At 42.9% G+C, this 26,956-nt stretch overlaps 1 protein-coding gene across 9 annotated transcripts in view; it reads right to left on the reverse strand.

Annotated features, from left to right (window-relative positions):
• Window positions 1–232: 232 nt before the first annotated feature.
• The window catches only part of CEP192 (centrosomal protein 192), a 191,550-nt gene continuing 164,826 nt past the window's right edge, over window positions 233–26,956 (reverse strand). For all 9 annotated transcript variants that reach the window (XM_030552694.1, XM_030552698.1, XM_030552696.1 and 6 more), the window contains 5 exons: window positions 23,830–23,949; window positions 8,322–8,443; window positions 6,320–6,443; window positions 5,707–5,765; window positions 233–744 (listed from right to left, as the gene is read on the reverse strand). In XM_030552694.1, coding sequence (XP_030408554.1) covers window positions 606–744; window positions 5,707–5,765; window positions 6,320–6,443; window positions 8,322–8,443; window positions 23,830–23,949 — 564 coding nt within the window. In that variant the 3' untranslated portion in view covers window positions 233–605. The remainder of the gene's footprint in view (window positions 745–5,706; window positions 5,766–6,319; window positions 6,444–8,321; window positions 8,444–23,829; window positions 23,950–26,956) is intronic.

Below are 26,956 nucleotides of genomic sequence, written 5' to 3' on the forward strand. Positions count from 1 at the left end.
GTTTTTTTTCATATTCCAAATTTTTAGTCCTCAATTGTTGATAATTGCTAGTCCTTAAACTGCATATAGATGGGAGACACCCTGAATTTCTGAAATTTTGCATGTGTTGTGTAAGTATCCTATGAAGGACCAAATATCAATATAAGTGAAATTGCTGTGGGGATTAACGACAATTTTGAATTTAAGCTATATAATATTTGGAAAATACAGTGCACTTTAAAAACTCAAGACATTCACATGAAAAATACATTTATTAAAAAATGTGAATTACAAATTACAAATTTATTTCTGAATTAACTAAATTTAAAATAATCTGTATTTAACAAATCATAATCAATGAAGAAATAGAATACTTTTCTCCCTTGTAAAAAGGTGCAGAAATATAAGCTAGAACATGATAATTTTAAGCATACAAAGTGATTTATCCTCATTTTAGAACGTTTAACAAATGAATCTTGGCTTTCACAATCACCTCAATTTAACTTACAAAAGATTTTACATAAAAGTAGCATCATAATGTACAAAAAATTACTAAGTTAGTAACAAAAATATAATACCAATACTTCAATAATTTAGTTTGGATTATTAATAAAGCTGCTCTCCAATTACTCTTTTGCATGAGCTTCACCAAGTAATCGAATACCAAGACTGCCATATTTGTCTATGTGCACAACCAACAGACCTTCGAATCTGCCTGCTGACTTTGGCTTGAACTGGACTGGCAGGTTGATATAATGCTGGGATCTGTAAAAGGGAGACAGTCAGTTTGCAGCATTAGTGACATTAATAACTAAATCTTGCTAGGCATACAAATATTTTTCCAGTTTATTATGCTTTCTGAGAAGATACCCAGAGATAGCCTTGAGTTATCTTTTTTAAAGTTCACATAACTGGTGTTCAGTGTTAAAAATATGAAGTTGCTTCTGTCCTATCAGCCAGACAAATTAGTACAATACATGGTTTCAGAGTAGCAGCCGTGTTAGTCTGTATCCACAAAAAGGGTCACTCAATTTCAGACCTAAAAGTTGCAATATTACAACCAAAAAACTTCAAAAAAAGACTCCGAGAGACTGCTGAATTGGAATTAATTTGCAAACTGGACACCATTAAATTAGGCCTGAATAAAGACTGGGTGTGGATGGGTCATTACACAAAGCAAAACTATTTCCACATGTTTATTTCGCCCCCTCTCCGGTTCCTCACACCTTCTTGTCAACTGCTGGAAATGGGCCATTTTGATTACTACTACAAAAAGTTTTCTCCTCTCTTGCTGGTAATAGCTCACCTTAACTGATCACTCTCGGTATAGTGTGTACGGTAACACCTACAGTTTCATGTTGTGTGTGTGCGCGTGCAGACACAAACACCCCCCCCTTCCTACTGTATTTTCCACTGCATGCATCCAGTGAAGTGGGTTTTATCCTATGAAAGCTGATGCTCAAAAATTTGTTACTCTCTAAGGTGCCACAAGTACTCCTGTTCTTTTTACAATACTTGGATAGCTACTGTTGCTGGCTCATCTGAAGAAACTCTGTTCTGTACCTCTGCTATAATACTGACAGTTTGGAAGCCTTATTAAAAAGTAGTAATATTGCCTGCTTTTAGTTTAGAAAGAATTTTGCAAATAAAACTTCAAATGTACATCAACTGATCACTGAAACAGAAAATTTAATTGAAAAGGAATCACGCAGAAGCAATTCACAGAATTAGACATTCTGCAGCATCATCAAGACCTGATTTACTACATAACATAAGCAAAGCAATGGGGATCTTGAGGGGAAAAAAAGAGGAATCAGAACTCGAATGTAACAGTGTGATGTAAAATCTCTGAAAAGATTAAATTCAAAGTCACCACCTAGCAGGATAGATCTACAGAGACTATTAGCACTATGTATTACTTCTTGCAGCTGTGATTTAGTCTTATGTTAGCCAACTAGTGCTACTGTCATAAACAGATAGTTAAGGGTTAATGTCTGTTTTACCTGTAAAGGGTTAAGAAGCTCAGTGAACCTGGCTGACACCTGACCATAGGACCAATTGGGGGACAAGATACTTTCACATCTTGGTGGAGGGAAGTCTTTGTTTGTGCTGTTTGTTTTGTTCGTTGTTCGCTCTTGGGGCTAAGAGGGACCAGATGTGCACCCCACGTTTCTCCAATCTTTCTGAATCAGTGTCTCATGTTTCAAAATAGTAAGTACTAGCTAGAAAAGGCGGATTAGTCTTATGTTTGTTTTCTTAACTTGCAAATGTGTATTTTGCTGGAAGGAGTTTTACCTCTGTTTGCTGTAACTTTGAATCTCAGGCTAGGGGGGAGAGAGTCCCTCTAGGCTATATAAATCTGACTACCCTGTAAACATTTTCCATCCTAACTTGACAGAGATAATTTTTACTTTTTCTTTCTTTAATTAAAAGCTTTCTTTTTTAAGAACCTGATTGATTTTTTTCCCCTTGTTTAAGACCCAAGGGGATTGGGTCTGAACTCACCAAGGATTGGTGGGGGGAAATTAGGCGGGGGGAAGGTTAATTCCTCTCTGTTTTAAGATCCATGGAGTTTGGATCAGTGGAGCCTCTCAGGGTAGCCCAGGGAGGGGAAAAGGAGGATGGATGGTTTATTTCTCCTGGTTTTAAGACTCAAATGGTTTGGGTCTTAGGTTCCCCAGGGAAGGTTTTGGGGGAACAGAAAGTGTGCCAAACACTATATTTTGGCTGGTGGCAGTGCTATCAGATCTAAGCTAGGAATTAAGCTTAGAAGTGTACATGCAGGTCCCCACTTTTGGACTGCTAAAGTTCAAACTGGGGGAAAAATACCTTGACAGCTGCATTTAGTGACAATTGATACTGCAGTTGGAAACACTCCATACACACAAAACCTTAAAAGGCTGAAAATAAAGAGGAAGACTTGTGCATTTTTTTCCACCTTCACATTGCCTACAACACTATCAGTAACACACTACAAACTTCCACAAGGGTTTAACTTTCATCTCCAGATATCCAAAAGCAATAGATACCCCAACTTCAAACTCATACCCTAACTCAAAAAACTTAATAGTAACATCTCATGCTTTTAAATCAGTTATAAGCAAACCTGTCACATATTCCATGCATCTGGAAAGTTATTCTGCCTTAACTCTGCCAAGGTCAATGTCATGTTAAGGTTTTTTTCCTGGTTAGAGTGCAAGTCTGATGAAGTTCAGGTATACTACTACTACTGCACCATAATGAACGCAAGCATCCTTGAGGTCCTGCACACACAACTTTTCTCTAGAGGTAGAATTAGTCAGATATCACTTGGAGTTTATTTTGTGACAAATCAGTTGATCTCAGATCTGGGATGGATCTCAATGCTCAATGGGTCACTGGGCTGGAACCTAGCGTGTAGGGAGGGCCACTGGCAAAGTGGCACGAACCCAGAGTCAGGTGCCACAGATCTGACACAAAGTTTTGGAATTATCTGTTGGACTTTGGTTTGTTGAACTTTCTTACGCTGAAAGGGACAGACATAAATATTGTGACCTTGCCAGAGGGCTGAGTTATGGAAGAGAGAGACCACCACAGCTCCAGAGAGACTGTCAGCAGGGGGTGACAGAGTGAAAAACAGCTGCTATGCCACACCTGGAAAGGTATAGTGGCACTCTGCTCAGAATACCAGGAGCGATAACTATGCAGTGTTGTTGAAGCTGTGATAACTGATAAGACACTTTTCACAGTAAGCAATATTGGAATACAAAAATAAAAGATTAAACTAGTTCATGAGGATAAGTTGGTTTCTCCTATTAAATGTGTGTCTATTGCCCAGCAATTTGATTGGCTGGCAGATTTATTTGATATAGATTTAATCGTCTTCGTGTCTTCCTCTCCTATAAACCATCATAATCCGTACCTCTAGAAATAAAATTTAAATACAATGGTCAAATGTGAAAATCATGGACAATTAACAGATCTTTGTTATTTTACACTTGCAAATGATCTAATCAACAACAGGAGTCAAGTTAATGCTTTACTGTGCTATCCAAAATGTTTAACAAGGTGACCTCAAAGGGATCTTCAAACTATTCACTTTGAAGCGTAGAACTTAAGATATTTGTGAGCCCCTTCCTGAAAGTTGTTTTTATGAATTTAAGTTCTTGTCAGACGTTCCTCCTTCCTTTCCTTATCAATACTTACATCCTCTATTAGCCAAATGAATACCCTACAGTCAATATAAAAAAACAAAAACAAAACAAAAAACGTGCTCTGCCTTGTTTGGGTGAAGAGAATAAAAATCGCCTCTCTTCTCACTGCAGTTTTATACCAAGATTTTGCATTTGGATTACATTGGTACCTAACTTAGACTGAGTGTAGTAAAGAATCAGCACAGCTGAACTTTTTCTATATGTACACACATGGCCAGTTGAAGAAAATCAAGGTCACAACTGCACCGTTTTTGAAAATCAGTCACTGGTACGGTAAACAAAACCCTGAAATTTTGCCATATTTAACATTTGAAAGACTTTTCACACAGGATACACAGTTGCTTCTATAAATTGTTCTTTAAAAAACAAAATCAAGCCACTATAAGGTATGATTGTTTCACTGTGTGACATTTCTTGGTCTAAAGAGTAGATGTAAGAAAACATATTCAATTTTATTTTCTTAATCAAGTCTTGCAGTCCCACTTTCAGCAAATGCAATCTGCTATAAAATTACCTTTTAACATTAATTGGATATAGCACTGGGAGGTAATCTAATTTAATTGACTAGCTTCCATATAGAAGCAATTAAAACATATAAGCCAACACTAAATAAAATATTAGCTGCTTTCTATTAAAAAAAGGCTTATGGGACAATCTTAAAGTAGCTTACTCTGATAAAATAAAGAATTTCTTACAAATATTTATTTTTAAAAGGCATCCATTTAAGCCAGGATAAGTTCTGCAATGCTTTGTGCTCAGAAATTGCAGAGTTCTTCTAAAAGCTATGCTGATTTATGCTGTAAATAAGAAAAACTAGAAACGTAGACAAAAAAGTAAATATTTGCAAATGGAAAGGTATCAAAACTGGTAGGAAAACTAAGCTTCTTATTAAACAAAAGAGTAAAACAAATGCACTTCATGACAGAGAATTTTTCCTAGCATCTTTAAAGATCATGTCTTTGCTTTAAGTAAGAGTGCATCTGATCCTCAGTGTATCACAGAAAATACAATATACTTTACAGTGTTTCTGAGACACTTAAGTAGATCTCCGATATAGTCATGGTCGTCTTTCTGAAGAGCTATTAAGTCATCTTGTTTTTTGCCTGGAGTTTTACCACTTCAGACTGAGCTTGTCATATCTCATTAGCTATACAGGTTTGGTCCTGGCCACTATTTTGATAAAAAGACCTCCAAGAAAAACACCCAGGTGCTGTACAATTTGGTGTTATAGCATGGATCAGAGGACAGGATGTTGGACTGGGATTCAGGAGACCTGAGTTTAATCCTGGCTGTTCCACCAACCCAGTGTGATGTTGCTTTATGCCTCACCTTTCCCATCTCTAAGATAGGGAGACTGGTTACAATTTGTGCAAAAAATATACATTTTAATTAGAAGGCCAGAAGTGGCCCTTAAGTCTATATTTCAGCATGATATAGCCTTACTAATTATAGAGCTTTACTTTACAAAATAGATCAGATTTGTTTTGAAACTTCTAATGTTTTTTAGTAAAATTTTAGTACACACTTAACTCACCTCAAAGAATATTTCAAGTGCCTGATATGGAAAGGCTCTCTGGGATTTACAAACTTCAGCTGCAATTTAATACGAAACACTTTAAAAACAGGCAAGCACTTCTGTAACTATTTTAGCACACACTTCAATACAACTCATGAAGCTTCCAACTACAGACTTAGATATAACTTGAAATAAAAAGCCAAGATTTAAGAATGGAACATGCCCAGCTTTATACATAGTAAGTCCTGCAGTGTGATTTTTAACTTACTCAAGACATTAAATTAGTTTTAAAAATTAGACTCCAACAAGAAGCCTATAATCAGTGTATGACAGCTGAAAGAGGTGATAGTTTAAGTATGCTATTCAGAAAACTATTGATACTTAAGAGTCAAGAAGCAAAAGAAAAACTAAAGTTGTTAAGAAGCCTATAAAAGTGAACTTTCTTTAACTATATAAACATTTAAAGTATGAAGTTTGGAACCAAGTTTCTACCAATGCACTGAGCATTAGAACATCTTAAAATTCTCAGTATCAAAGGTAAATGAAAATATCAGAAAAGAAAATGGTTAGATATTGTTCAGGCAATTAAGTGTGATTTTAAATGTTTTGAATTAAAGTGTCAAAAACTTACCATATGAGTAATAAAAGTATTATTCCGTAAATTGACTTTTAAAGTGCTTGATTCCCCAATTCTGGTTGGTAGAAATGTATAATGATCTTCTTGGGCATACACTCCTCGAATGACTTCATTTAGCCTGTTTAAAAAAAAAAAAAAAAAAAAAAGTTTAAATCATAAGTTCCCTATTTATATTACGTGATCTGGATGTATCAATAGTTTCCCATCTAGGGGCGGTTCTATGTTTTTTGCCGCCCCAAGCACGGCAGGCAGGCGGCTTTCGGCGATGCACCTGTGGGCAGTCTGACGGTCACGTGGATTCGGCGGTGTACCTGTGGGCAGTCCGCCGGTCACACTGATTCAGTGTCCCTGCTGCTGAAGCTGCAGAACTGGCGGACTGCCCGTAGGCGCGCTGCCGAAAGCCACCTGCCTGCTGCCCTCACAGCGACTGGCAGGCCGCCCCCCACTTGCTGAGCTGGTGCCTTGCTGAGCTGGTGCCTGGAGCCGCCTCTGTTCACATCAAATGGTTTGAAAAGCAGTGCCAAAACAGAAACACACCGCTACCTCAATATAATGCCTTGATATAACACAAATTTGGACATAACACAGTAAAGCTGTGCTCTGGGAGGTGGGGCTGCGCACTCTGGTGGATCAAAGCAAGTTCAATATAACATGGTTTCACCTATAATGCAGTAAGATGTTTTGGCTCTCAAGGACAGCGTTATATCAAGGTAGAGGTGTACATTCAGAATCACTGAAAAGTCAAAAGTAATTTGCTCTTATTAGATATTGGGCTGTAAGATGCTGTCAGTTTTAAAGCAGTACAAAGCTACTCTAAGGGCTTTTACGGCTCCTATTTGGCACATTCAGTTAATTAAGAGATTATAATTTAGAGGAGTACTGTGGTGAAGTTGTAATCAGAATAATTTACTCTATACTTACACAGCTGTGAGTTGTGCCCATATGTTTTAATGGAGACCTAGGAGATGAGCATTTCTGTATGTGCACCAGGGATCAGTTCACACCCATAAACAGGAAGTGCATGTTTCATTGTGTTTCACATCCACCATTTCAATCTTTGAAGGTTGGAGGATGACAGGGAAAAATTAGTACAATGATCTTGGAGAAAATCATATTTTTGAGGGAAAGGCCTATGTGCAAACCATGTCCAGGCCTTAAACCCAATTAGGAGTCAAATGCTACTTTCAATTCTGGGTAATTGACTGAGAAGAGCAGCAAAACTACACCAAGCTCAAACCAGACATGCAGATCACAAATGGAGGGACTGCTCTGGAATAGCAAACCGAGGGCAACTGGATTCCGCTGGTGAAGATTTGCACTTATCTAAATACGTGAAGTGTTTTGGAAACATCCTGGGCTCTTGTAACTAACTCCAGATGAGAAAAGGAATAGAAATACTTCCAAGAGCATGGGAAAACTAAAGTGGGAGAAGAAACACCGAGTGCTAATCAACATGGTGAATTAATCCAAACTAGAGGGATATAAATGGTAGCATGCACTAGCATGTTGTGCGCTAACTGGCCCATGTGGTCCATTTCAAACAGCAGAATGCTAATGTGCACTATGGAAAATTCAGTGTGTGCCAACGGGGCCCAGACAAGCCAATTAGCATGCAACATATTAGTGCCCACTATAATTTACACCCATCTAGTGAGAATTAATGTAAGTGTAGACAAGCCCTGACTGGCAGAAAGGGAAAGAAAAAGGAGAAAGCTAGACAAATATTGCGAAAACTCATCTTATTAGAAATCACTAGATAACACACTCTTAGCCAGTACCATCTTTAAAAGGTTTCACACTTCAAAGTGGTTCTGTGCCTGCACTAGTTGTCTCATAGTAGCAAATCACAATCACACACATAACTAGCTTTGAACTAATGAATATATGGCAAGTTTGCTTATGGTGAAAGGCTAAGAATCATAGAAGAGGTCTGCCACACAAGTGTTCTCAACTATTTCCCCCTCTCTTTTTTTTTTTAAACTAAAAATCTACATACCCAGTATTAAGTGTAGAAGCTTCGGAGCCAGCTCTTCTTCTTGGCATAACTGGAATTTCAGTTTTTATTAGGGCACATGTGGAAACTTTTGCATTTACAGCTTCATTTTCTGTTTTAGCACCCTATTGGTAAAAAAAAACCCCTACAATTAATATTTGGAGTAAAATTAAACATTAAGTGACAACATTTACATAATTCCCAAATATGGCTCAATCCTGAATAGTGTTTTTGCTTTATTGATAATATAGCTCATGGTTTGTGCCAGTTTTACAATATTCTGGAATAAGGGAATTTTCTTATTGTTCTTTGAAATACATTGCCTCTGCAGGAATCATACTCCATCCTTGCATGCCTCTTAAACCACTTCACAGCAGTAAACTATTCCAAAATCGCTGGCAACTGATCCATTTGGACAGTAGGTTTCCCTTTGGAATTTCTCACCATGGAGTACAAATGAGATTACTTCTTAAGTGGCTTCAGCCTCTTGATGAACTATTTAGCATCTTAGCCATAACCTGAAATTTTACCTCTCAGGGAAATGAGGATTGCGGTAAATGAATGGATTTCTTAACATTAATTCTTTGTGAGCAACTTCTTCCCTCATTCTCTACAAGCAGGCTATGACTTTTCCCTATGTAATTCAGAAGCTGTTCCTTGAAGTCTCACCCCTCTCGTTTGGCCACCAGAAAAAGTTACTGTCTTTACACCTTTGGAAGAACAGCTGGTTAATACAAAAACAAGAATCTGAAATTGTATTAAAATTAAAGGGCAAATTATACACGTTGCATTAGAGAAAAAATTTCAAAATGTTACAAGTTATCATTCTGGTCCTGCAACAAGCCACCTGCGTGGTTAGAATGAAGAGTGAAGCTGCTAATAGAAAAGATTGTGCTAAGAATTTTCTATTCTACCACACAGTTTCTCCTCTCATACTCAACAAACGGCAAACAGTGAGCAATGAAACAAAGTAGTTGGGATGGAAAGGATAAAACCAACACTATTACAGTACGATAGATAGAAATATGCATTCTTACATAATGTGAGAGATTTCTAATTTGGAAAGCAAGCCATAACGATACAGCACTTTCCAGTAAGAGGAGGTATCTATAGAGGAACAGAAACCTACTTTGCAGAGTTTGATAAAGAACTGTATGAGGATCATGGCATGGTTATGCAAATTCTCCGACATAAAAATGTTTCCAGTCCACAATTCCTCCTGGGACCTTGCACATGGAGCCTAGACTTCCTTAAAGGAATAGTTTTCCAGGTGTTAAGTTCTGCATTGCTTGGCATATAGCTTGTCAGCAGCTACTCTGAGGCCCTATCATTCTGGATACAATGGATACAAAAGATATGATTCTACTGCTAGGGGCATTCCACACCAAAAAAAAAAAAAAATTCTGCACATATTTTAAAATTCTGAAAATTTTATTTGTTAAAAAAATGTAAAGGCTCCAGCATGGCTTTGGGGAGCAGAGAGATGGGAGATCGCTGTGCAGTTGCCTGTTGGAAACACTTACTTGTCAGTGAGGCTGCACTCAACCCTGACACAGCACAAGGACCTGGGCCTGCCCCAGAAACACCCCAGGCCCCTGTCCCTCTGTGTTTGCCTACACCTGGAGCATCTGGCAGGCTCAGCAAGGCAAGATCCAATGTAGAGGGGCTTAGTGTGGAGGGATCCAGGTGTAAGTTGAGAGGGTTCTGTGTGGGGCAATCTGGGTGCAGGCACCTCAGTGGTGGATTAGGGTGCATGGGAATCTGGATGTACAGGGGCATGTTGGGGGGTTCTGGCTGCAACAGTAATGGGACTCTGCGGGCGGTCCAGGTGAATGTGGTTGGGGCACAGCACGGGGAGCCTGGGTGTGTGGGATAGAGCTTGGCAAGTGGAGTCAGGGTTTGGGACGCTCAGTGGAGGGATCCAGATTCTGGTGGAGTGGGGCTCAGCGGGGTGGAGATCCAGGTGCAGCTGGTTGGGGCTTGGTGGGGTGGGGATCTGGGTGCAGGAGGACTTATCAGGGGGGTTCTGAGTACAGGGGGGAGGGTTGAGGCTCGGCAGGAGGATCTGGATATGAGGGGGTCTGGATGGATGGGGGAGCAGCTCCCTGACCAGGAATTCCTTCCCTGCAGCTAAGAAGCAATGGGTGCGGGGGGGGGGGAGGAGAAGGAGTTTGCAGAACTTCTTGGAGCTGGGGGAGAAATCTGAGAGGCAACTGACCCTGAATGCAGTGCAGGGGAAGAGGAAGTACCATCTTCCTCAGCCCAGCCAGGACTAGCAGCTGAGCCTGGCACAGGGTAGGAGCCACCAGCTGGGTCTTCCCCAGCCCCGCCCCCTGCCCCACAGTGATCTACCTCTGTGCTGGCTACCATGAGCACTCAAAACACTGCTGTGGAGGGTCACATGATGGGTCTTGCGGTTTCCCTTTGCTTCCCTGTCAGAAGGTTGTTTTTCTGCAGGGAAGCAAAGAAATCTGCACAGGACAAATTCTGTGCATGCACAGTGGTGCAGAATTCCCCCAGGAGTAGTATGATAGATGCATGTACTCCATATGCTCAATATGTCTTCTCGAGTTCTATGAACATCCTGTTATGATGATTTTCCAAAGGATGCTGAAGATAGTCGAAATGATAGTATTGATCTCCTGGGAAGATTAAAAAGATGCATACACTTTTGGCAGCAGTGTTTCTCAAGATGTGAGGACAAAATTGTCTTCGTAGGAGCACAACTGACTTCTATTAATATAGTTGCTCATTGGTCTTCCAGAAGTAATTAACAGAAAAGCAGGACTTGACGAACAAATAAAAAAAAGAATTATGTGCAGTTATTTTGCAATGTGCCACAAGGGCACTGGTAAATGTTAGGATATAGATATTCAGGCCCGTATGCAAAGGCCTATACTTTAAGAATGTAAGTGTATTCTTATCACTTAGCTAGTTATAGAGGTATAAAAGAAAGAATCAAAATCACTGTCTGTGTAATGGCCTTCTCTTACTGTGACAGGCTAAGGCCTTCAGCTAAGATGTAGTTAGGCAGCCATAAGCTGGGAAGCGTATGGTCACATCCTCATATTCCAAACTAGTCACATTGAAATAAGGTGCTATTATGCTATTAGGAATACAATCCTGTCCTGATATTCCTATCACCTGCAGAGAAAGGGAAGAGCCTAGAAGATGTAAAAGGAAACTTAATTTAATAGCATCCTGTCTGGCAAGAACTCACTTATCAATAGACACAGCTGGAAAACCCTTACCTCTGTATAGATGTAGTTGTAAAATACTCACTTCTGCATTGTTTTGTATGTTTATTTGCAAGGTCTCTGTCTGGTTCTGTGACTGTTTCTGTCTGCTGTATAATTAATTTTGTTAGGTGTAAACCAAAGAAAGTGGTGGAATATAATTGGTTAAATAACCATGTTACAGTATATTAGGATTGGTCAGTTAAATTTCAGCAAAATGATTGGTTAAGGAATAGCCAAGCAAAACACAGGTTTTACTATATAGTCTGCAGTCAATCAGAAAGGGGGGCAGGAATAGGAACAGGAACTGGGGGAACTGGGATCATGTTTTGCTAAAGGGGGAAATGGGAACAGGGGATGGGAACAGGATCAGGGACAGGGACACAGGCAAGGCTCTGTGGTGTGAGAGCTAGGAAGGGGGACACTTAGGAAGGAAACTGGAATCGTGGTTGCTGGAAGTTCACCCCAATAAACATTGAATTGTTTGCGCCTTTGGACTTCGGGTATTGTTGCTCTCTGTTCATGCGAGAAGGACCAGGGAAGTGAGAGGGTGAAGGAATAAGTCCCCTAACAGTAAATATAATTGCAAGGAGGTAGGATTCACCACAGGTTTGTCTAATCCAGGCATTCTGCTAAATCTTGGGGACAGACAGTCAAGAAATCTGATGTATCTGCATAATAAGTTTCACAAGAGGCTGGTAACTATTTTTTTGGGGTGCTTAGTTATAAGACTGTCCCTCCAAACTATCCTAGAGAAACTCTAGTATAGCTGAGATCACTAATCTTTGGGATTTTTATTTACCGTCCAATCAGAAATGAAAACTTGACCAAATGAACCAAGGCACTGTTCCTGCCCCACAGAGCTTACCTCTGATGGATCTAAAAAAATAATTGGTCAATTGACTGGTCATATATTTTAAAGTACGAATTTATTAGGACAAGAGTAATTAAAAAAAAAAGACTTTACAGTCCCCAATAGTCTTCAGTACTTATACCTAGTTACAAAAAACACGTTACTTAACTGAGTTATTTTATCTCAAAAATGCAAAATATTGAAATGGAGTTTTAAAAAATGGAAAGAAGTACATTACTATTTTTAGCAATATTAGGGTAACATTTAAATGTGAATATTACTATTCACATTTAACAGTAACTAAAGAAGAGAAAAATATTATATAAACACATGGCAAACTAAAAAGAAAGAAAATATTTTTCATGCACTTAAGCTAGGTAGGCAGCAGGCATCTTAATGGCTGCACACCTTTTCCTGTGTTGGGGGAGAAGGTTTAATGTCTGAATTCTCACCTCCTTTCTCCACTCTCTTGTGAGTTAATTTCTGTATGTTCGCATAGTCAGTTTATGTTGTAAGGTGTTTGGGGAAAGGAACATGTCTTAACTTGTTTAATGTATTTTTAAAACCACCATGTACATTGATGGCCTGGCATATAAATAAAGGTATACATACAATCTTTGTTCTAGAAGAATCTAGGTGTTCAATTATCAATGATCCCAACAGAAAATCCCTGGCACTTTTCAATGTCGAGGCTGCATAATCACAGGTGGCCTCAGTTGAGATTAAAGAGGATCCTGTGGTTCAACAGGTCTTTTCTATTTTGCAGGTGCGGTGAAAGATCCTTTGCTAGCTCTAGCTGGTCTAAAAACCATAGCTGGGGTAGGCCATGAGGGTCCAGGAAGTTGACCACCACACATTTCAAAGAGGTTCATGTAAAGGGCACATTGAAAAGGCACCAGTTTCTTTTCTGGTCAGAAAAAAAATTTCCATTGCTTCTGAGAGTAGTATTGAGTATTTGTTACACTCCGCAGACATGACCAGATATATTGTTAAAGCCAACCACTGTATCCACAAGTGATTTTTCAAGATTTTATCTTCCTTTTTACTGAAGGCACATAATTGCTGGTCATCTTATTTTTTAATCCTATAGCACTTGCTTTCATAGCTTGTTAGTAATATGCTGGAATTAAAAATGCATTTGCCTGTGAACAGACATTCATATCTAATCCAAAACAGATACTCAATTCTGAATTACATGGTGGAAGCTTTCCACATCTTCACTAGGAATTTTTGGAGAAGTGACATTTCAGTCAGGGAATGAGATGGATACAGGACATCCAGAAACCAAAGACACTAAATTACGAATGTTTAATACTGGGAAAAATCTGGCCAGAACTGTGCCAAGTGCATTTCTGGGGTTCTTCTCTGGGTTGGGGTCAGATAGCTCTTGTTCTTGAATACCATCACATTTGAAGCATTTCCAGACGGACAGGGTTCTGATTGGGATGTTGTCCAAGAATGGGTATAAAAGACATGTTTTTTCCAACATTTATATATCTTTTTTTCAACATTTTTTAAGTGCTGATATCAGAACTGAACACACTTCCCGTAATGGTCTCACCAATGCCCTGTGCAGAGATGTACTCTGTACTCCCACCTTCTGTTCCCCACTTTATATATCCAAGGATCGCTTTAGCCCTCTTGGTCATTGCACTGTGCTGTGAACTGACATTTAGCTGTATATCTACCATTGCCCCTAAGTCCTACTCAGAGTCACTGTCTATCAGGATACAGTCCTCATCTTAAAAGTGACTTATGTTCTTTTTTCCTAGATATGACCTTGCATTTGCCTTCTCTTCCTAATTAAAGCATCTGCTGGAAAAGGAAGATCTTCAATAGCTGAAGCAGAAATTGTGCTGACCTTGTTGCAAACAGATGTATGGCTAATGACCCTATTTGATTAAACAGACGCTCCACTTTAAGCTCTTTCATAGATCTTTTCAAAGTGATCTTGACACATCTCATATTTTCTGCTAAGAATGTTTTTTCCTAGAGAGGTGGAGAGTTATTGGAAAGATCTGGTTGTGAATACACTATTTCCAAGAGGCACATTGCTTTGAAAAATAAGGGGAACAAGTCCCATCTTGCTGCTTTATAAGCAGTAGTAATATATGGCCGCTATGTTGCTCATAAAGGTTAACAGCTTTGACCACTAATAAAGTTCTGTAAGTTGAAGGAATTGCTCAAGGCTCTAGATCACTGTTACAGAGTTTGGCTTCTCGATTTCTATAAGCTTTGAACTAGATTGTATTTAGTTTATTTTTTATTATTCTATAATGGCATCTTTATATCACAGAACTTGGGGGGGGGGGGGCACGATATGAACAGAATTTCTCAAATGATTGATGGAATCGGCCGTTGCATCAGTGTTTCCCAAACTGCTTGTGGAACAGCTAGTATATTTAGAATGAACAGCTGGACAATACCTGCTTACCAAAGACACTCTGCTTTGTCTTATGCCTTGCACAAGAAATAGTGGTACGTATATACATCATCACATTGGTATTCTAAAACAATTCTTGACTGCATTTTCTTGGTGATGTATGACAATCATGATATAAATTTGTAAATGCAGATTTATCTTGAAGAAAAAGCTGAATTACCCTTTGAGCCTAAAGTTACATCCTAAAGTCAGCTCACGTGGCCTGAAAAATGAAGTTTAACTTGTCCACTTGAGACACCGATATTTCAGAAGGAAATAGAAAACACGAAAGATCCCAATGAACAAATTAGGGGCCTTTATGAACAAACGTACTAAGTACAGATAGTAGCCCTAGACTATGAACACTGGCTATGGTAGCTGCAGATTTGTTAAAATCCACGAGATCCAGTTAAGTCAACCATCAAGTCCTTGCATTGACAAAGGTAGGCACCCAACTTGGTTCTACTCTCTCACAATTTGGATATCTTGAAGGTTGAGACCTTGGATCAGTCCATGAGTACTTTAGGGAAAAGTCTAAGGCACTTAATTCAAGAAAATAAAATTCTTTTATGGTGACTGAATCTCGGTATCTTTTCAGCATAAAGGAGTATTAGGCTTGTCATAGTCCAGATTTGGGAATTATACCTTAGCGTCCAAAATATGGGTACTAGCATGAATTCCCCTAAGCTTAATTACCAGCTTAGATCTGATAGGCTGCCACCAATCAGGACTTAAGTAGAGCGCCTGATAGACTCTGGTGTCCCCAAACCCTTCTCTGGGGACCCCCAAGACCCAGATTCCTTAAGTCTCACTACAAAGGGAAATAAAGCATTCCCTCCCCCCTCTTTACCTTCTCCCAGATCTTTCCCGCCCTGGGTACACTAGGAGATCTGCGTGATTCAACTCTGTGAATCTAACACAAAGAGGAAATTTACCTTTCCCTCCCTCAGGGAATACAGATTCAAGCTCCTTGAATGTTGCACAAAGAGGAAACTTATCCTCCCTGCCCCCCTCTTTCCCTTCTCCCCACCAATTCCCTGGTGTACACAGACTCAGATCCTTTGAGCCTTAACTAGGAGAACAAAATCAAACAGGTCTTAAAGCAAAGCTTTTAATAAAAAAAGAAAGAAAAAAGTAAAAGGTTTATCTCTGCAATTTAGATGGTAAACAGTTACAGGGTCTTTTAGCTTATAGAAAATGGATAAACAGCTTTATTCAGAAAAAATATAATTTGAACTATTTTCAGCAGACTACACATTTGCAAATACAGAAAAACAAAGTAAAAGCCTATATTGTCTTTCTACCGCTGTACTTACAATTGGAAACAGAAGATTAAAGAGCCTGGAGATTCGTATGGTCACTCTCAGCGCCCAGAAAGAGAACAGAACAAGAACAAAGGACTTACACCCAAAACTCCCTCCATCCAGATTTGAAAGTATTTTGTCTCCTGATTGGTTCTTTGGTCAGGTGTTTCAGGTCACTGTTTGTTAACCCTTTACAGGTGAAAGAGACATTAACCCTTAGCTATTTGTTTATGACAAGGCTGAACTGCATTCCTCTGGAATTAAAAGGGTCCACCTTTTAACATGAGCTAGGAGAAATCTAGATTGCTGACCTTGTTTGCATTGCCATAAGTTTCTCTAGGAAAGGAATCTTAGCACTGAAACAGACCTGTCACTTAAAAGGCAGGTCCCGAAACTTCATTTACACGTCCTAGAAAAGGTCCAAAGCATGGAACCTTTTAAGTACAATAGCTGATAGTACATACTTTAAACATGTCATATATAAATCAAGTTGTTCTCTTGCTACACTCTTTTCCTTTGCAACTGAACCCACAGGGTATGATCCTCCACCCTACCCAAAGTCCAATAGGATGCAGTGGAATGAGCTCAAAGTGTGAGCTGGACTGGCCGTAAGAATGCTGGTTGCAGCTTCCTGATCTCACACTGCCCAAATCCTGGCATAAGTTAGAATTGAGCAATAGCTCTAACTTACACCATACACTACCAAAGAATTGGGTCTATAGCTCAGAGAAATATTCGGTTCCAGAAAGAAGCTGAGCTGATGATTCTCCATCTTCTCACAGAAGAACAAAGCAGCCTCCAATATGAAAGGCTTGCCCTATAGTTGGGGTCAGATAGGTGACTCTCAGATCCAGACACTATTGTTAAGGGAAATTATTAAATCTCCATACATATAGTAAGATCTATAGCCTATTTTCACAGACTGTACATCTCTTAAATCCTGACCCCCTCCATACCATTCATATTGGAAATAGACCAAACAGGTCTGAAATTAAAATAATTTAAACACATTTTAAATAAACCAAATTTGCCAAAAATGCTGATAGATGAACTAGTCCATGACTCACTTCACAGGCAGGTGGAAGAATATGATGGTAGAATTGTAAATCTGAGTTAGAATATTTGGATCCATTGGTCAACAGGCAAGTGCCCCTAAATATTTTACTGCTTTGGTATTTTTCCAAAACTAACAAGAACAGAGTACCAAGCCTAGAGTGGGAGCTACAGAAAATTATGAAAAAGACAGTTACTCACCTTTGTAACTGCTGTTCTTCGAGATGTGTTGCTCATATCCATTCCAGTTAGGTGCGCGCACCGCGTGCACGTTCGTCGGAAAATTTTTACCCTAGCAACACTCGGTGGGTCGGCTGGGCGCCCCCTGGAGTGGCGCCGCTATGGCACCGGATATATACCCCTGCCGACCCAGCCACCCTTCAGTTCCTTCTTGCCGGCTACTCCGACAGAGGGGAAGGAGGGTGGGTTTGGAATGGATATGAGCAACACATCTCGAAGAACAACAGTTACAAAGGTCTTCTCTTCTTTGAGTGCTTGCTCATATCCATTCCAGTTTGGTGATTCCCAAGCCTTACACAGGTGTGGGGTCGGAGTGAAATGTGGCAGAATGAAAACTGCTGAGCCAGAGAATACAGCATCTCTTGACTGTTGAACCAGAGCATAATGCGAAGCAAAAGGTATGGACCGAGGACCATGGAGCTGCGCAACAGATCTCGTGGGTAGGTACACAAGCCAGCAAGGCGGCAGATGACGCCTGAGCCTTGGTAGAATGCACGGTGATGTGGCTTGGGGAAATATGAGCCAAATCATAACAAGTGCGGATGCACGCCATCACCCAAGATGAGATCCTCTGAGACGAAACAGGTAGGCCTTTCCTTCGGTCTGCTACTGCGACAGAGAGTTGGGGTGTTTTACGAAATGGTTCTGTCCGAACAATATAAATGCGAGAGCTCTACAGACGTCCAGGGAGTGCAATTGTTGTGTCCATTGCGTTGAGTGTGGGTAACATGAAAGGCCGAAACCACCTTAGGGAGGAAAGCCGGGTGTGGTCGTAACTGCACCTTGTCTTTGTGAAACAGTGTACGGCGGAACCACCGTAAGAGCCCTGAGCTCAGAGACTCGTCTGGCCGATGTAACGGCTACAAGGAAAGCTGTCTTCCAAGACAAGTATAGCAGTGAGCAGGTTGCTAACGGCTTGAATGGGGGAGACATAAAGTCTGGTTAAAACTAGGTTGAGGTCCCAGGTTGGGGCTGGGCGGCGTACTTGAGGGCGTAAGCGCTCCAAGCCCTTGAGGGACCTCGAACCCATGGAGTGTGAGAACACGGAATGACCACCTTAGCCTAGGTGGAAGGTAGAGATGGCTGCCAAGTGTACCCTCAGCGATGACACCGCTAGGTCCTGCCGTTGAAGGCCAGAGGTAGGCCAAAAAAGGGGATCAAGACCTCAGTAGGAGTAAGATCGAGCGTTTCGCACCTGTAGGAGAAACGCTTCCACTCGGCCAGGTACATTGACCAGGTGGAAGGCTTCCTGCCACTCCAGTTTAGTCACGCAGCAGCCACACCGTGAGGTGAAGAGACTGCAGGTCCGGGTGACGAAGCCTGCTGTGGCCCTGAGTTATGAGGTCTGGGTGGAGTGGCAGGGTAATTGGGTTGGTTATTGACAGGTCGAGCAACGTGGTGTATCAGTGCTGCCTGGACCATGCTGGAGTGATCATGATGATGCGCGCTCTGCCCCTGCGGAGTTTGAGCAGGACCTAATGAACCAGTGGGAACAGTGGGAAGGCATAAAGGAGTTGGCCCTTCCACGGCATCAGGAATGCGTCCGAGATCGCAGGAATGCGTCCGAGGAGAGACCTTGGAAGGAGCAGAACATCTGGCATTTCCTGCTCTCGCGGTAAGCGAACAGGTCTATGTGAGGAAAAGTCTCCACTTCTGGAAAACAGAATGCATCACACAGGGGCAGAGCGACCACTCGTGAGACAGGAAAGACCTGCTGAGTCAAAGCGTCAAGGCATTCCGAACGCCTGGGAGAAAGGACGCTACCAGATTCATCGAGTGGGCCATGCAAAAGTCCCAGAGATGGATGGCCTCCTGACAAAAGGAGGAGGACCATGTCCCTCCCTGGTTGTTTATGTAGCACATGGCCGTTGTGTTGGCTGTAAACACTGAGACACCACGGCCTCGCAGCTGCTGCTGGAACTCCTGGCACACCAGGCGGACTGCTCTCATTTTTGGGCATTGATGTGGAATGCCAGCTCCCGAGAAGACCAAAGGCCTTAAGCTCGAAAGTGACCGAAGTGAGCACCCAAGCCAAAGGATGACGCGTCCGTCGTCAGGGGCAGCGAGGGCTGGGGCGGATGGAAAGGCATCCCTGCCCACACCAGGGAGGGAGTTAGCCACCATTCTAGGGAGCCTAGGGTGCTCGAGGGAACGGTGACTATCATGACCATTGGGTCCCTGTCCGGGCGGTACGCCGACGTGAGCCAGACTTGGAGAGGACGGAGGCGGAGCTTGGCGTGTTTGGTTACAAACTTGCAGGCAGCCATGGACCCAGGAGACCGAGACAAGTGCGAGCCGAGGTCGTTGGGAAAGTCTGCAGACCTCGGACGATTGTTGCCATCGCCTGAAACCGCGGCTTTTGTAAGCAGGCTCCGGCTAGGTCGGAGACCAGGATAGCCCCTAGGAAGTCCAACCTCTACGTGGGAACCAGAGGGGATTGCTCTATAGTAATCATCAGGCCTAGATGTGTGAATAGGTCCGTGACGATGCCCACGTGCTGAGTGATTTGTGTCTCGGAGTCTCCTCGTATAAGCCAATCGTCCAGACATGGAAAAACGCATATCCGACATCGGCGAAGGTAGGCGGCGACTACGGCCATACACATGGACAATACCCATGGGGCTGTAGAAAGGCCAAACAGCAGGACCGTAAACCAGAAGTACTGACGGTTGGCTAGAAAGCGGAGGTATCTCCTGTGCGGAGGGAAGATGGCGATGTGAAAGTATGCGTCCTTCATATCGAGGGTGACATACCAATCTCCAGGATCCAAGGATCGGATAATGGTTCCCAGGGATACCATGCGGAACTTCAACCTTATCATAAACTGGTTGAGTCCTCGCAGGTTTAGGAAGGTCTGAGATCTCCGTTCGAGTGGGGGACTAGGGCTTAACGGGAGTAAAACTCCTTGCCCCTTTTGTCCATCGGCATCTGCACCTCTTGTAAGAGGAATTGCTCGTGAGAGAGGTCCATGTGGGAGACAGGGTTGGAACAAATTGGAAGTGGTACCCATGCTCCACCGTGCGCAGGACCCAGCAATCTGAAGTTAACTGGGGCCACGCCAGGAGAAAGTAGGAGTGGGATCCCGGCCTGTGACTGGTACACCACCCTCAGGTGCACCTTGGAAGGTTCGTCTTTGGTCCCAGTGGTGATTGCGAGGGACCTTGACCATGGCCCTCTTGGGACCCTGATGTTTGTCTGCGACCATCTCGGCCACGCCGTCTGCCCAAGCCCTGTCTCTGGCTAGGCACAGAGTATGGCGGTGTGGCCGGGGATGGAAAGGCCTGCATTTGGTCGCTGGCGTATGCACGCTGAGAGAGCGCATTAGGACCCTGTTGTCCTTCAGGCTTTGCAGCCTGGGGCTATCTTTGCCGCGAAGAGGCCTTTACTATCAAATAGTAAGTCCTGAATGGCATACTGCAGCTCCGGCCGGAGGTTTGAAACCTGAAGCCATGAGATGCGCCTCATGGCAACACCCGAGGCCAGAGTCCTGGCTGCTGAGTCTGCTGCGTCCAACGAGGCCTGGAGGGACGCTCTGGGCACCTTTTTCCCTTCCTCCAAGAGGGCAGCGAACTCTTGGTGGGAGTTTTGAGGGAGAAGCTCCATAAACTAAACTACCGCCACCCAGGTGTTATAATTATAGTGGCTAAGCAAGGCTTGTTGCTTTGCCACCAGAGCTGTAAGGCCTCTGCAGAGTACACCTGGCGGCCGAGTAGGTTCATTCGCCTAGCCTCCTTCAATTTTGGGGCTGGCGCCTGCTGGCCATGCCATTCCCTCTCCTTAACGGACTGAACGACTAGTGAGCAGAGAGGAGGACGGACAGACAAGTAGTCATACCCATTAGAGGGCACCATACCGGGTCCTCTATCTCCGGGACCTCCTCCACCTGGAGGTCCACATGGCGTGGTACCCTCCTTAGGAGGTCCTGATGGGCTCTCAGGTTGTTGGTGGGCACATCAGAATCGCGGTCCTGAGCATAAGATCTGCGCGCATGGGATGACACGGATGTGTGTCTGGATGGCCATGGAGGTGCTAAAAAAGCATTGGCAGAGTCTCTGACTCTATCGGACCTTGCCCAACTCGGCACCAAGGACCGGTACCGGGAGGTACCGGTACCTGGAACGAGATCCAGACCTGCAACCAGAGCGGTGCTGGGAGGTAGACCGAGATCTCGAGGCTTCAGGTCGGGAGAGGCTACGGGAGTCACGGTACCTGTAGCGGTGCCGGGAGTTGGAACGGTGCCGATAGTAGCGGGTCGGCAAATGGGATACTGACCGGTGCGGTGAGTGTGACTGGTACCGAGGAGAACAGCACTGGGACTGCAAGTGGTGTCGGGTGTGCCGATGGAACCTGGAGCATCTGCGGGACCGTGATCATGAACGGTGCCGCTCTGCTGTGCCGACAGAGGGTGGTCATATCAATGGAGGCTTGCCAAGAGACTGCATTACCCGCACTGGCGGTGCCGAGGGTTCAGACAGCATCGACTCTGTCATGGCAATGAGATCCCTCGCTGTTGGGAATGTCTCTGGCGTGGAGGGAACAGTAGGCTCAACCACAGTGCATACTGGGGAGCTGTCAGGCACCGGATTCGACGGCCCTCGTGGGACTGGGATCGACGGTGCTGACGTTGTTGGTGCCTCGGCGGGTGTCGGTGCCGGGCAATCCGACTTAGACAAGCTCTCTGGCTGCGGTGCAGTTGGCACGGAAGCAGCAGGAGCAGTAAGCTCAACCACAGCGCGTGCCGGGGAGCTGTCAGGCACTGGATTCGACGGCCCCGTGGAACTGGAATCGACGGTGCCGACGTCATTGGTGCCTCTGCAGGCGTCGGTGCCGGGAAATCCGACTTAGACGAGCTCTCTGGCTGCGGTGCAGGTGGCACAGAAGCAGCAGGAGCAGGGAGCTCAACCACGGCGTGTGCCGGGGAGCCGTCAGGCACCAGCAGGAGTCGTAGGCTCTCTCGACCTCACAGAGAGGGAACGGTGCCGAGTCAACTTCGGTGCCAGCGACAGCCGGTGCCGAAAGGCCTTGGCAGTACCGGCGGGGTCCAGTGCCGAGGAGGCGCTTCTGCCCGCCGCTTGATCATCGCTTGGTGCCAAAGGTGGAGGGGTAAGTGAAAGTCCAGCTCCTTTTTGTTCTCAGCTTAAAAGCCTTGCAAATGGGGCACTTAGTTGGCAAGTGTGATTCCTCGAGGCACTTCAAACAGGAGTCATGCGGATCTCCCGTCGCTTTTGGCTTCTGGCAGGCCGAGCCCGTTTTAAAACCCGGTGAGCCGGGCATGGGCTCCGGCATCGGGTGCGGGGAAGGGGCTACTTTCCGAACCCCGCTAACTATTACTAAACTAACTATGTTAGTAAAGAAAAAACGTATAACTATACAAATATATATATAAAAGGATTATAACTACATAACTATATACACGAGAACTATGAGTAGTTAGGGAAGGGAAGGTCAGCTAAGCCGCGCTCCACTGTTCCAACGACCGACACGGACGGTAAGAAGGAACTGAAGGGTGGCTGGGTGGCAGGGGTATATATCCGATGCCATAGTGGCACCACTCCAGGGGACGCCCAGCCGACCCACCGAGTGTTGCTAGGGTAAAAATCTTCCGACGAACGTGCACGTGGTGTGTGCACACCTAACTGGAATGGATCTGAGCAAGCACTCGAAGAACTTCAAATTAAGTTTATGATACGACTGTGTGATGCATTTAGCACATACTCCTACTCTTCTTCTACAGCTATAATACTGTAGCTGGAAAATTTGTTAAGAATCTGTGTTGTCATGATGCCTAATGTTAAGGAGATTATCACAGACAGCAAAGCATGCATTCAAAAAACGTGGAGAAAACGGGGGTGTGAATGCATAGTGCACTAGCTTACCGTACATTTTCCTGATCTTAGGATCTTTAAATATTAACCGTAATATTGCATTAATATAGTTTTTTACATGTATCATTACTTTTTTTAGACTCATTATTTTGCAGAAGTTGTGAGTGATTTGATACAAGCCCATGGATTTAATGCCCCACAAGAGAGGTAAATCTGTCACCAAACCAGTAGTTACCAAAAGGGATAAGTATTTTATAATTCCCTTCAAAACAGTAAATGCAAAACAAGATGCTTGTGTTAGGGTAAGGTAATCAATCACTTTAGTTATATAAACCTTCAAATTGCTATGTTGAGCAAAAACTGTGTTATATCTTTTAAAAATAATGATTATGAAAAGAAAAATTGAGACTACCTGCAATTAAAGATTTACTCTACAATTTAATTATGTTCTTAACATGTTTTGGACAAATAGCATACACAGTCTTGAAGTGATTATATATATGTTTATATTTTAATCCCACTTTAGCAAGTGATGTAGACAAATACTGAACATTAGCTTATGGTGTTCATATACTTACCACTCCAGAAAGTTGAAATCTTATTTTATGTTTCATGTGAGGTTCTGCAAGTGGATGACACTCCAGGTCCCAAAATTGAGCATAGTCTCCTCTATCCCTAGGTAAAAAGGTGATAGCAACCTACCACGATAGGGTAAAGTGTTAGTGAAAGTTTCCTTAGACTTTTATATACCACTACAACCTTGTCTACATGAAAAATTTACAGTATTTTGTACTGCTTTAACTACATCAATTTAAATTCACAAACTGAGTGTGACATTGTACCTCAAAGCAGCAACCTGGAACCCCCATACTCACACTTGTCATATAATTATTATATGTTTTGTACAAAGTATGCCTTGTATAATTTTAAAAGTCTTGATCTGTTGAGCATTACTATCCTGTTGGAGCGTATGTGCTATCATTTTATGTAAAATTATGAAGTTTTGCTATCTGCATGTTACTGAAATATGTTGTGAGGTTGGGAACACCCACAACTAGCTTTTCAGATACAACAATGGAGTAGCCAGGCAGCAGTTAATGATTCATCAACACCCACCAAGGAAAGAATCCACTAGTCCAGAAACTGTATACAATGGAGAGTTCTCACAGAGAACACAGACAATGGAGACTGCTTGACCAATGGGGGTGGATTACCCACCTCACAGCAAAGATCTTTCCAACAAGCTGGAAGAAACTATAAAAGATGGGAAGTGACATCACTCAGACTCTCCCTGCCACAACTCAACACCTGGAAACACATCTGGAGGACAAAGATTTTGAACTGGGGGATGGTGGTCCCAGGCTGAGAGAATCTCAGCCAGTGTATTGAGGATCTGTGACCTGTTTGTACCATCTGCAGGGTGAGACATTTCTCGATTCAAATCCTGTTTAGTTTGTAGAATTTAAACTGTGAATTTATTTTTGTTTAAGTAACCAACTCTGATCTCTATGCCTGCTACTTATAATCACTTAAAATCTTGGTTTCTGTAGTTAACAAATCTGTTTTATATTTTACCTAAAACAGTATGTTTTGGTTAAAGTGCTTGGGAAATCTCAGCTCAGTTTACAACGGTTAGAATGTGTCCACGCCACAAGGAGGCAAGGGTGGACTGGGTAATGAATTTTAACTGGCCAGCTTCTGACCAGTACAATATGGCACAGTTCTGGGGTGCAAGACTGGGGAGCTGGAGAAAATTGGCTGGAGCTATTGAGGATTCATGCAAGGCTGGGAAAGCATTCATGTAATGCAGTAGGGTGTATCCCTATCTGTGGATGTCTGTGTAAGTGCAGTACCTATCAGAGATTTGCGGCTTGCCATAGCATCACAGTGTGAGAGGGATACCCCAGGCTGGTGGGACAGAGGACTCAGCAGTCCAGGTTGCACCCTGGGGACCCTGTCACACCAAGTTACAGCTTCCCTAAGTTCCAAACTTGCTTGTGAGCAAATGTGCTGCACTTGTTAGAGGTGATTTAAATATGCATTACAATGAACTGGCTACGAGTCAACTTCATTTGAACAGCCTTAGGTCTTGTCTACATGAGAAAGGGCTTGTCTTTATGGAAGGGTGCATCAGTTTCACTAAAGCATTAATTTAAACAGACTCAGTTAACCTGGTGCAAACCCCTGTATGAGTACTTGTAGCCTAAAGGTTTGTATACACAGCAAACTTGGGTATGAAGATAAAATACACTAGCCTGCTCATACTAACAGACTGCATAGACTCACCTACTGAGAATTAGAAGCTCCTAGTGCACTGTAAGACTGACTTGTTTTAATTTACCTTAGCTTAAGTCAAACAGGTTAAAGCTAAACCAAAATAAGACATTTAAACTGTAAATACCTGTGTGGACACTCATTTTGGTTTAACTAAATTGGTGCAAATTTGTGTGAAGACAAGGTCAAAAGTGAACTGGTTTGACTTAATCACTTTAACGCAAATTTGTTAAACTGGTGCACAAGCCAATTCAACAAGTAAAATCAAAATAAGTCTCGTTTAACTGAAGCAAGTGTGAAAGTAGAATGAATTATATTGTGAAAATAGAAAGGATTAAAGAAATGCTGTCTGTACCTTTAAGAAAAACTGTTGGAATGCTGCAATCCAGGTGTCAGGAATACAGACATTCACATAGAACAATTGCACCATTTAAGGGCAATTGGTGAAGTATTAGCCTCAGATCCATAAAGAGTTAGTAAGGAAGTAGGATATGCATGCTGTGCCCCAGGTGAATTTTACAGTTTTGCTTTCTTTGTTCTTTTGTCTGATTCCCGCTCTTTTATCTGTATAAATAAGACTGTTTTGGCCTTGCATGGCTGCTCACATATTCTGAATGTTATTGGCAGAGCGCTGTGCTAATAAAACAGAGTGGTCTGACAAATTGTGAGTCCTGATTCTAACTTTGACAATTTGGAGGTTCCACCGAGATGGCAACCGTCTTCACTGGGGCTGTGTGATTCCTGACTGTTTTTGTGGGATGACCGTGGCAGCCGGCACCTGGGCATTTGGCCCAAGCGGTCCCCCACTAGAGCGGAAAGGCGCACAGCCACAGTGAGGTCTACGCCATCGAACCTGTTGGTTCCCACTCTGTTCTGGTAGGGATCCCGGGATCTGACATCAGGAATCTGGTCAGGTAATTATTTCTGTGTTTTGTCCGGACTGAGGACTGTCCTGTCTCTGTGTCTATCTGTCCTCTTGTGGAGTGTTTGAGTCTGGGTGCCGTCTCTGTCTGGGGATCAGCCGACCAAGGGGTTCCTCTCCCCGCGGTCTGAGTGAGTGAAATCTGCACAATTGCAGCCGCACCACACCTTGGGTAAAACCCTTAGTGTGAAAGCAAGGGCAATTGAGGCAGTAGCCTGTGGGCTCCTTTTATGTGTTGCAGCAGGCATCGCTCTGACGAACCTGAATTTCCTTCTTGTGTGATTGGTGTGTGAAAGTCCTCCTGTACTGGTAACCAGACGTCTAAGTCGGGACAGTTCCCTAAATGAACGCCGGCTCATTTTATGTATTTAGGATGGGTCCAGACTCCTGTAAAAAGGGTCCAGACTCCTGTAAATTTCTGGGAAAATGGTCTAGGCTAACTCAGGAGGATCCCAAAACTCAGTGGCCACTGTTAAAATCTTGGAACAAAGACTGAGTGGACGTCTTAA

Source organism: Gopherus evgoodei, chromosome 2, assembly GCF_007399415.2.
Source record: "Gopherus evgoodei ecotype Sinaloan lineage chromosome 2, rGopEvg1_v1.p, whole genome shotgun sequence".
Taxonomy (NCBI): Eukaryota; Metazoa; Chordata; order Testudines; family Testudinidae; genus Gopherus; species Gopherus evgoodei.